The 12,500-nt window shown below is 37.8% G+C and overlaps 1 protein-coding gene across 1 annotated transcript in view; it reads left to right on the top strand.

Annotated features, from left to right (window-relative positions):
• The window catches only part of LOC125034757, a gene marked incomplete in the record, with an annotated part of 48,796 nt that overhangs the window by 30,230 nt on the left and 6,066 nt on the right, over nucleotides 1-12,500 (top strand). Inside the window, 2 exon segments of the mRNA XM_047626699.1 lie at nucleotides 3,147-3,382; nucleotides 5,235-5,370. Of these exon segments, the coding sequence (XP_047482655.1) occupies nucleotides 3,147-3,382; nucleotides 5,235-5,370 (372 nt within the window).

Genomic DNA, 12,500 nt, shown 5'->3' with positions numbered 1-12,500 from the left:
TCTTATTTCTTAGTTTCCTTCCTTTTCTTCTTATTATTATTATTTTATTTCTTCTCAATCCTCTTCTTCTTTTTCTTCTTCTTCTTTCCCTTCTTTTTCTTTTCTTCTTCTTTTTTTATTTTTTATTTTGCTCTTTCTTTCCTTTCCTCCTTCTTCTTCTACTTTTATTCCTTCTCGTGTTCTTCTCCTTTTTTATTATTTCCTTCTTCTCCTTCATTTTTCCTTCTTTCTTCTCATGATCTTTTTTTCTCCATCTCCTCCATTCGTCTACTTTTTTTCTTTTTTCCTTCTTCTTCAGCACTCTTCTCTTCCGTGTTCCTTTCCTCCTTTGTTTCTTCCTCCTCCTTTTTATTCTCATCCCTTTTCCTTCCTATTCTTTTCCTTTTTTATTACCTATTCTTCTTCCTCTACATTCTCCCATTCCTTCCTCTCGTTCATCCTTCCCTTTCATTCCCTCTTTTCCCTTATTTTCTCTCCTTCGATTGTCATATTCCCTCTCCTTTCCTCTTCTCCCTTCTCTCCTTCTCATTCTTCCTTCCAGCCTGTCCCGTCCTCCGTCCCTTCCTCCTTTTCTTCCTCCTCTCCTTCCCTCTCTTCCTCCTCCCTTTGTTTTTCGTCATCTTCCCCTTCCTCTATTTCCCCACTCCATTTCCCTTCCTCCCTCCATGACACACTACACTTCCTTCCCTCCCTCCTTGACAATCTACCTTTCCCTCCCTTCTTCCCTCCTTGACTTCTACTCTTCCCTCCCTCCCTGATACTCTACCCCTTCCTCCCCCTTCCCTCCCTCCCTGATACTCTACCCCTTCCTCCCCCTTCCCTCCCTCCCTGATACTCTACCCCTTCCTCCCCCTTCCCTCCCTCCCTCATATCTTCCCCCACCCCTCTTTCCTCCTTACCTTTCTTCCTCCCTCCCTCACATCTCTACTCTCTCTCTTCCCTCTCCTCCTTCCCTCCCTCTTCCCTCCCTCCCTTCCTTCCTCTCTCCCTCATACCACTCCTCCATCCCTTTCCTCCTTCCCTCCCTCTTCCCTCCCTCCCTTCCTTCCTCTCTCCCTCATACCACTCCTCCATCCCTTTCCTCCTTCCCTCCCTCTTCCCTCCCTCCCTTCCTTCCTCTCTCCCTCATACCACTCCTCCATCCCTTTCCTCCTTCCCTCCCTCTTCCCTCCCTCCCTTCCTTCCTCTCTCCCTCATACCACTCCTCCATCCCTTTCCTCCTTCCCTCCCTCTTCCCTCCTTCCCTCTCTTCCTCCTTCCCTCATACCACTCCTCCATCCCTTTCCTCCTTCCCTCCCTCTTCCCTCCTTCCCTTCCTTCCTCCTTCCCTCATACCACTCCCCCATCAATTTCCTCCTTCCCTCCCTCCCTTCCTTCCTCTCTCCCTCATACCTCTCCTCCATCCCTTTCCTCCTTCCCTCCCTCTTCCCTCCTTCCCTTCCTTCCTCCTTCCCTCATACCACTCCCCCATCAATTTCCTCCTTCCCTCCCTCCCTTCCTTCCTCTCTCCCTCATACCTCTCCTCCATCCCTTTCCTCCTTCCCTCCCTCTTCCCTCCTTCCCTTCCTTCCTCCTTCCCTCATACCACTCCCCCATCAATTTCCTCCTTCCCTCCCTCCCTTCCTTCCTCTCTCCCTCATACCTCTCCTCCATCCCTTTCCTCCTTCCCTCCCTCTTCCCTCCTTCCCTTCCTTCCTCCTTCCCTCATACCACTCCCCCATCAATTTCCTCCTTCCCTCCTTCCCTTCCTTCCTCCTTCCCTCATACCACTCCCCCATCAATTTCCTCCTTCCCTCCTTCCCTTCCTTCCTCCTTCCCTCATACCTCTCCTCCATCCCTTTCCTCCGCCCCCCCCCCCCCCCCCGCGCCATCCCCATCCTTAATTCCTCCTTTTCAGATAAAGAACTTGGAAATGGTATCCAGGGATTATGAACATCTGTGAGGGGGAGATAGGGAGAGGGAGGGAGGGAGGGGGAGAGGGAGGGAGGGGGAGAGGGAGGGAGGGAGGGGGAGAAGGGGAAATCGAGACAGGGGGGAGGAGAGAGAGAGTGAGAGAGAGAGAGAGAGAGAGAGAGAGAGAGAGAGAGAGAGAGCGAGGGGGAGGGAGTGGGGGGAGAGGTATGGGGGAGATTAGAGATAAGGAGACAGGTTGAATGAGGGGGGTAGGGGGAGGGAGGGAGGGATGAGGGAGATTAGCGATACAGAGAGAAGAGGGGAGAGGGGGAGGGAGGGATATGTATCACGGAAGAGAGAAATACGTGGAAAGATAAAGCAGGGTGGGAAGATGAGAGGCACATGTGTATATAAATATATATATATATATATATATATATATATATAGACACACACACACACACACACACACACTCACACACACATATATATATACACATACACACATGCACACATTCATCAATACACAGATACACACATATATGTGAATAAATAAATAAACACACACACACACACACACATACACGCACACACACACACACACACACACACACACACATATATATATATATATATATATATATATATATATATATATATATATTATATAGAAATACATATATATATATTATATAGAAAAAAATATATATATATATATATATATATATATATATATATACATATACATATACATACACATATATATATTATAAACCGCAGTCCAGCTACATCTTGGCCAACGCCGACTACTTCCCTTACGACACCTGTGGAGTATATATATATATATATATATATATATATATATATATATATATATATACATATATACACATAAACAAATATGCATATGTTTATTAGTACATCACGCTATGTATCATTATATTGCACATCTATCTGTACCTCAGTTACTGAGTCTCACCATATTTTGTATCAAACATTCAGACTGAGCCATCTAAGTACTCATCTCTTCCTGCATTTATCCATCTCTTATCTTTTATTTCCAATCACAAATTAAGAAGAAGAAGAAGAAAAAAAAGACAGAACATAAAAAGAACAAAAGAGAATGACTCAAAGAAATGAAAAGAATGAGATAAAAATAAAATATCATCGCTCGCGTTTCTCCTTCCTCCAATTTCCTCCTCCTGACGGCGCAGCATCCATCCTGCACCTCCTTCTTCTTCTCTCTCCTGCAGGCACCACATCCTGCGTGCGGATCAAGGAACTCAACGTGCCTGCCGTGGCTCTGGTCAACGACAAGATCCACCTTCGCTGTGATTTCGAGGAGGAAGGGATGTCCAGATTGTACACACTCAAGTGGTACAAAGACGGGAAGGAATTTTACAGGTACCAGCCCGGTATCTCGGCTCACTCTTCGGACGACCGTTGCGCTGATGACCTGACCTATGACGTGGCAGGGGTCAATGTTGATGTGAGTAAAAAGGGGTTGTCGTAGGGTCGTTGTTTTTGGTTTGGTTTTGTGAATGAATGGGAATGGCTGGGTTTTGTGAATGAATGGACTTGGGTTTGGTTTTGTGAATGAATGTGAATAGTATGATTACGTGAATGAGTGTGAATAACTGGTTTGTGAGTGAATGGGAGTGAATTAGTTTTATGAATGAGTGAGAATGGCTTTGTTTTTCTAAATGAATGGGAAAACGTGGATGGCTTATTTTTTGTGAATGAATGGGAAGGGTTTCCTTTTTTGGGAATTGAATAAATGTGGCTAACTTTTATGATTGGATGGTTTTGTGAATGAATGGGGATGGATTTAAGAATGAGTGGAAACGTTTTATTTTTTAATGAATGGAACACTGATTTGTTTTGCTAGATTCTATCTGTGTGCATGGATATTTTTCCCTATTGTAGTAGAGGTAGAGATAAAGAGAGAGAGAGAGAGAGAGAGAGAGAGAGAGAGAGAGAGAGAGAGAGAGAGAGAGAGAGAGAGAGAGAGAGAGAGAGAGAGAGAGAGAGAGAGAGAGAGAGAGAGAGAGAGAGAGAGAGGAGAGAGAGAGAGAGAGAGAGAGAGAGAGAGAGAGAGAGAGAGAAAGAGAGAGAGAGAGAGAGAGAGAGAGAGAGAGAGTGAGAGAGAGAGAGAGAGAGAGAGAGAGAGAGAGAGAGAGAGAGAGAGAGAGAGAGAGAGAGAGAGAGAGAGAGAGAGAGAGAGAGAGAGAGGAGAGAGAGAGAGAGAGAGAGAGTTAGAATGCCTGTGTGTGTTTGTGTGTGCAATTTTATGTGTACGTATTTTATGAATGAAACAGAACATGTTATAAATTAGCTGTTTTAGTTTTAGTTAATCGTTTTATTAATATATCCCTTTAACTTTTATTCAAGGGATATGGATATCTGTGGTTTTATGAATGAAGGGAAATAGGTGAGAGAAAAATAACGTTTTTTTATTAGGGATCGATGTATTGAAAGACAAGTATATGAAATTTGATACTTAGATAACGAAGTGGAAGAAGAAAGAGAAAAGAGATATCGAGTTTCATAGTTTAGTGCGAAGTTAAAAATAAATAAGATAAGAAAGAACTTCGACGCGAAGGATTTAAAAGTGGATTAGGAGGCCAGGAGTTATCGTGCAATAATGTTTGGTGTCATATAATCTGCTCCAGAATCTATAACACAAAACAAACAAATAAACTAACTAATTTGTGTTTTTTTTCCCTCTCTCCCTCTTTTCCTTTCCTCCTCTCCTGCCTCTTCTCTTCTCCTTCTTCCTCACCTTTCTCCCCCTCCCCCCTACTATATCTTCTCGATCACCCCTTTGCGACCCCTTTCTCATTGTTATATCTACGTTCATCCCTCCTTCCTTCCCCTACCCTCTCCCCCTCCCTTCCCTTGATCCCCCTATCCTATCCCTTTCCCCCACGTCCTCCCCTCTTCTCTACCACCTCTCCTCTAAATCCTCTTTCCCCTCTTTTTCCCCATCCCCCCCTCACCCTTTTCTACCCTCTCCCTCCCCCTCTCTCCCCCTTTTTACTCCTCTCCCCTTTCCCCTCTCCACTTCCCCACTTCCACCCTCCCTCTCTCCACCTCTGCCCCACTCACACTCTCCACCCCTCTTCCCCCCCTCCACCTCTCCACCCCTCCTCCTCTCTCCACCTTTCCCCTCTCCACCCTTCTTCCCCTCTCCATCTTTCTCCTCTCACCACCTCTTCCCCTCTCCACTCTCCACTTCTCCCCCTCTCCACCTTTCCCCTCTCACCACCTCTTCCCCTCTCCACTCCCTCCCTCCCTTCCCTCTCTCCACTCCCTCTCCCTCCCTTCCCTCTCTCCACCAGTGCTGGGTCTCCACAGAACGCGACGTGGTTCTCCAAGGCATCTCCAAGACGACATCGGGGGATTACCAGTGCGAAGTCATCGGCGAGCACCCCATGTTCAGAAAGGAGGTCCGAGTGGCGAGACTCACTGTCTTCTGTGAGTCTTGGAGGCCCTCTGTTGTTATTAAAGATTGTTGTTGTTGTTGTAACTATTATTATTATTATTGTCATTAGCATTGTTGTTGTTGTTGTTGTTATTGTCATTATTATCATTATAATCACCATCATTATCTTTTATGTAATTATATGTATGTATTTGCGTATGTGAGTGTGTGCATCTCTTTGTCTGTGTATTTACCACTTTATCTGTCTGTTTCTTTCTCTATCTAACTACCTCTATATCTCTCTTCTCGTATTCCATCTCTTCTCTTAACTATTGAACGATCTCTCTCTCTCTCTGTCCATATATATATACATATATATATATATATATATATATATATATATATATATATATAGATAGATATATATATATATATATATATATATACATATACATATTTATGCATATATATAGACACACACATACACACACACACACACACACACACACACACACACACACATGTGTATGCATACATATATATGTGTATATATATATATATATATATATATATATATATATATATATATATATATATGTATATCATTATAGACTTGTTGCTCAGGCGTCTGACGGTGAGAATGAAGAGGTAGACTAAGACGGCCGTAAAGAACTTCATGATTTATTGCATATGTTTCGAAGACAATCAAATCTCCATCGTCAGTGCTATGATTAATGAACCAAAAAGATAAAAATGCAGTTAGACAATTGAAATTAAAAACATAATTCAAATTGGTATACAATTAGGTGGGTATTAATGTAAAAGACAAATTAATATACATAAAACCAAAGACATAATTTAACAACAACAAAAATGTAATACAAGCAAATATATATACGTACGTAAAAGAAGAAAGAAAGAAAGAAAGAAAAAAAAACGCATAAAAAGTAATACAATGAAGGCCGAGGAATACGCAAACTAACAAACTAAAGTGTGAACAAGGTGGTTGCTGTGGAGGTGTTGTTCAGCTCAGGAGACATTGTCTGTATAAACAGGGATTCTGAAATGATATCTTGGCGAGAGGAATGGGACGACTGTATGCGAAAATCTGTGTTAGAAAAAGGATGTGAGTGTTGGAGGGAGTGCTCTCTTTTGGATGAGAAAGATAGCCTGCTAATGGGGAGGCCATTTCGAAAGGACTTGCCTTTATGTTCTGATATGCGGTGACGTAACCATCGTGAGGTTGACCCCACGTACCTTGATTGGCAGCTAGGACAGGTAAATGAATACACTACATTAGACCATAGATCAGAGTGGCAACTCCTAGGTTGTTTTAAGAAGTTATAAATGGTGTTTGTATTGTTAAAGACAAAAGTGAACTTAATTTGGGGGTAATCATTACGGAGGAGAGATTTTAATTGTTTTTTTATTTCAAAACTTAGTTTACCCATGTATGGTAATTGTATATATCTGTGATCTCTCTTAACAGCTGGCACAATAAGTTTATTTGAAAATATATTACACAGAAAGTTATTTGTTATTTTATCAAAAATATGTAATGGGTATCCATTTGTTACAAAGAATTCTTTTTAAAAAATAATTTCATCATGGAAAGTAGACCAGCTACTACATAGGTTGTAGGCTCTGTTGATGAGTGTTTTTATGCTATTGATTTTGTATATATAAGGGTATAGCTAAGAAAATAGAGGCCGAGGCCAGTGAAGGTCGGTTTTCGGTATATGCTAGTAAGAGAGAGGCCGTTATCATTGGTAACAACGGTATCCAAAAAAGGTAGTTGGTTGTTATGTTGCGTTTCGTGGGTGAATTTAATACTTGGGTGTCTGGAGTTCAGATAATTTAGAAACAGGTTTACGTGTGATGGATGTCTGAAAAGAACGAAAGTGTCATCAATGTGTCGTCGGTAGTGTGAAGGTTTGAATTCTGGCGGACACTGCTCAAGCCATTTGTTTTCGTGGAAACAAAGAAATGCATTGGCGTAGGAAGGGCCCAGTGGGGAGCCCATAGCTACCCCGTCTGTTTGGGTACAAAGACAATCATCAAAAGAGAACACTGAATGATGGGCGGCAATATCCAGTAATTTTTTGAAGTTGTCTTATGTTAATCCAATTTTGGCAAGTTGGGAGGTATCTAAATTGTTTACTATAATATCTGTGGTTTCAATAAAGGGAACATTAATAAAGAGTGACTCTATATCAAAACTTGCCAGGGTGATTGGTTGTTTAAAGTTAAGGGATGTAATTTTATTTGCAAAAGATGCAGAATTTTCTATAGTGTACTATAGTATACTTTGGTTTTATGTATATTAATTTGTCTTTTACATTAATACCCACCTAATTGTATACCAGTTTGAACTGTTTTTAATTTCAATTGTCTAACTGCATTTTTATCTTTTGTTTCATTAATCACAGCACTAACGATGGAGATTTGATTGTCTTCGAAACGTTGGCAATAAATCATGAAGCTCTTTACGGCCGTCTTAGTCTACCTCTTCATTCTCACTATATATATATATATATATATATATATATATGTATGTGTGTGTGTGTGTGTGTGTGTGTAGGTGTATGTGTGTGTGTGTGTGTGTGTGAGTGTGTGTGTGTGTGTGTATAGAGATAGATAGAGAGGGAGATAGAGAAAGAGAGAGAGAGAGAGAGAGAGAGAGAGAGAGAGAGAGAGAGAGAGAGAGAGAGAGAGAGAGAGAGAGAGAGAGAGAGAGATACATATACACATATATATATATATATATATATATACATACACAAATATATACATATATACATATATATGTATATATATATATGTATATATACATATTTATTTTTTTCATATTTATATATGTGTGTATATATTACATTTTCCTTCCCAACTTATCCTCCGCCGAAGCCAGGCATCGGTCCCTTGGTTCAGCATTTAAAGGAATAAATAATGATCCTTTAAAATTCCCATCAATAATTCTTAACGAGAATTTCTTTCCTTCTCTCGTTATTTTTCTTCTTTACTTCGTTTTTTTCTTCTTCCAGCTTCTTTCTCCTTCCGTTTATTATTACTATTACTATTGTTATTATTAGCATTGTAGTTGTGTGTGTGTGTGTGTGTGTGTGTGCGTGTGTAATTGTGTGTGCATATGTTCCTGTGTACGTATGCGCGTGTACGTATAGTATACATACACCAAGAAATGTCCTGAATACCAAAACGCGAAATTAGACCTTGTATCGCGAATAACCCCCCCCCACCTTCCCCTCCCCCCTCCCCACCCCACCCCCTTCCCCCTCTCTCCCTCCCCACCCAAGCGCTTCAACGATCTCTCACACCCACGTGCTGCAACGTTCAAATGATCATTGTTCGTGACAAACCCAGACTAGGAATTTCTGTTCTACTTATGACTAAAATCCAGCTACGCGCGTGCGGAACGAAACCTCTTGCATTAGTGTGAAAGAAATGCATAAAGTTTCAACCTCCTTTGTTTTAAATGACTGTGTTTGTTAAGGCGAAAGTCCCTTCACTTGATCTGGGAGACAAATAGTGTCTAATCACAGAAGTCTTAATGCAAAATCTTCACAAATCCAACCCTAGCACGCAAATGTCATTCCGTGACCTCCTCAGGTATGAAAATGATGCAGTTTTAAAACAATTACTTTGGTTAGATATATGAGCTAGCGGCATGCCAGCACGAGAGGAAGGTGAGTAAGTGACGTTCTGAGGTCAACAGTTTTTAAGGGTCACCCTGAAGAGGTCATGATGAGAGGAATATTTTCCTACCAATTTTACCATTTATATGGACACATTATAGGTGTGTGTGGCCTATACTCACACACACACACACACACACACACACATATATATATTCATGTGTCTGAATATATATATATATATATATATATATATATATATATATATATATATGTGTGTGTGTGTGTGTGTGTGTGTGTGTGTGTGTGTGTGTGTGTGTGTGTATGTATGTATGAATATATATATGAATATATATATACATATATATATATATATATATATATATATATATATATATATATATAAACACGAGTATATGGTAATAATAATGATAAAAATTGTGTATGTGAGTCCGCTTGCCATTTCTTTGTGCACCGGCCCTCTTATCTCCATTAAGTCCACAGTAACTCTTCTCCTTTATCAACTTTTGCGTAATCAGAGAAATCGAGCTTCCCATAAGCTTAACATCGCATTTTATTTCCTCCAATTCATCCCACTCTCCCACCCCCCTTTTTTTTTTTTTACTTCTGTTCCTTTGTGCAACATTTCTCCGAGTCAAAAAAAAAAAAAAAAAAAAAAAATTCTTCGGCTCAATTTTGTCCGACGGGTCTACCTACTATGCACTGTTCTCCTTCCTTGAGAAATGACGTCACTTTTGAACTAGGTTGCAAAGACGTTTTATGCCGCTTTGCCTTACCTCGCTCATAGCCTCTCGTTTCTTGCAATTCGGATTTCGACGTTGCAATCTATTTTTGCTGTGGGGGGGGGGGGGCAACTCTCGCAGAAAAATAGAGAAATCTCGGAGGAAAATCTTTTACGCACAGATTCATATGGTAGATAGAAGAGGGAGGGGAATGAAAAGGAAAGAAAGAAAGAAAGAAGAAGAAGAAGAAAAATATATGTATGTGTGTGCACATATACATACATATATATATATATATATATATATATATATATATAAATATAAATATATATATATATATATATATATACATATACACATACACACATGTATTTATTTATATATATATACATACATATATATATATATATATATGTATACATATATATACATATATATATATATATATATATATTTATGTATATATAGATATATGTATATATATACATTTATATATACACACATTTATATATATGTATATGACTGCCGCGATGGTCCAGTGGTTAGAGCACTGGACTCCGACCCTCGTGGTCCCGAGTTCAATTCCCTGTCGCGGCGGTCGTAGAAAATGCCTGCGCTCCGACTGCTGGCTCGAGCCCGAGAAAACGACATGTCGCCTTGAGAAGTCAAACACAGGGGTCGTAGGGTAAGTCACCGCCGTGAAACAAGTGTTAGCGCGCCGGACCGCGGTTGATTAGGAAGGGCATCCAATCAGGCAAGGGTGACACTGCCATATAACCTCTCAATAGTAAATTGAGAGAGGCCTATGTCCTGCAGTGGAATGAATGGCTGTTAAAAATATATATATATGTATATATACATACATATACATATATGTATATATATATATATAATATATATCTATAATATATATATACACACACACACACACATACACACACACCGGAGAAACCAGAGGGCCAGTACTAGTAATTCGTGTGGCATGGTTGGTCTAGTACTGGCCCTCGGGTTCATACCTCGAGTGACCTAGGTTCGAGGCCTGGTCAGGCAAGATTTTTATATATATATATGCGTGTGTGTGTGTGTGTGTGTGTGTGTGTGTGTGTGTGTGTGTGTGTGTGTGTGTACACATAAATGCATTCATATAACGACAAGGATATGTGTCTAATTTTGCAACTCCCAGAGCACGCAAGGCTGCCTAATTAATTCTGGCTTTTTAATTAATATGGATCAGGTATATCCCCTAACATGCAGTTAGCACATTGAACATTAGATACAACGCAGAAACAAATAAACAAACTTACTAAGTCCTGATCATTAGCTAATTACAAAACAAATGATTGAAACAAAAATCGTGACCTCCGGTATTGTAAAAAAATCATTAATATTATCCATACCATTGTGATGATAACTATTATTATTGTCATTATTGTTGTTAGTATTATTATCATCATCATCTTTACTATTATTGTTATATTATTATTATTATTATTATTATTATTATTATTATTATCATCATCATCTTTACTATTATTATATTATTATTATTATTATGATTATTATTATTATTGTTGTTGTTATTGTTGTTGTTATTATTTCCATTCCTATTACCATTACCATCATAATCATTGTTGCTAAAATTTAGATTATTTTAACTATTATCATTTCCATTATTATTGTTGTTACTGTTATGATAATAATAGTAGTAGTAATAATGATAATAATGATAATAATAATAATAATAATAATAATGGTAACAATAGTAATAATAATAACAATAATAACAATATTGATAGTAATAATAATAAGAAAAAAATAATAATGATGATAATAATAATAATAATAATAATAATAATTATAATAATAATAACAATATTGATAATAGTAATAACAATAATAATAATAATGATAATAATGATGATGATAATAATAATGATAATAAAAATAATGATAATGATAATGATAATAATAACAACGATAGTAATGATAATAATAATAACAATAATGATGATGATAATAACAATATAAATGACAACAGCACCAATGAATCATATTCATGTTGACAAATGTATTAAAGGTATGAATGAGAATGAATATCTTCACAACACAAGAGATGTATTTGACCGGTTTCGATTCTATCTTCGTCAGAAATACGAAGATAGAATCGAAACCGGTCAAATACATCTCTTGTATTGTGAAGATATTCACTCTCATTCGTACCCTTTATACAACAACAACAATGATGGTGATAATATGGATAATGATAACAATGATAACGACTTATTATACTTACTACTATTGTCATTATTGTTAATATAATTTTTATGTATATTATTATTATTATTATTGTCAACATAATTATTGTTAGCATTATTACAGTATCATTATCATCGCCATTATTATCACTGCTATTATTGCTATTATTATCATTATTATTATCTTTATTATCGTTATCCTTATTATATTTACTATTAGTATCGTAGATAATATTAATGTCATTATTATTATTATTATTACCATCACTGCTGTTATTGATATTATTACAATTATTGTTGTTATTATTATTATAATTATTATTTTTATCATTATTATTATTATTATTGTAATTGTTATTGCCATAACTATTATCATTAGCATCATTATTAGCATTATGATACTGATAATTATTGTATAATATAATCATTATGATAATTATCATTGTTATTATCTTTGCTATAATTATCATTATCATTATTATTGTTATTAATTATCATTGTTATTATATTATTATTATTATTATTATATTATTAT

Source organism: Penaeus chinensis, chromosome 18 (assembly GCF_019202785.1).
Source record: "Penaeus chinensis breed Huanghai No. 1 chromosome 18, ASM1920278v2, whole genome shotgun sequence".
In the NCBI taxonomy this organism is placed as follows: Eukaryota; Metazoa; Arthropoda; class Malacostraca; order Decapoda; family Penaeidae; genus Penaeus; species Penaeus chinensis.
This window is presented reverse-complemented; position numbering and strand designations above follow the sequence as displayed.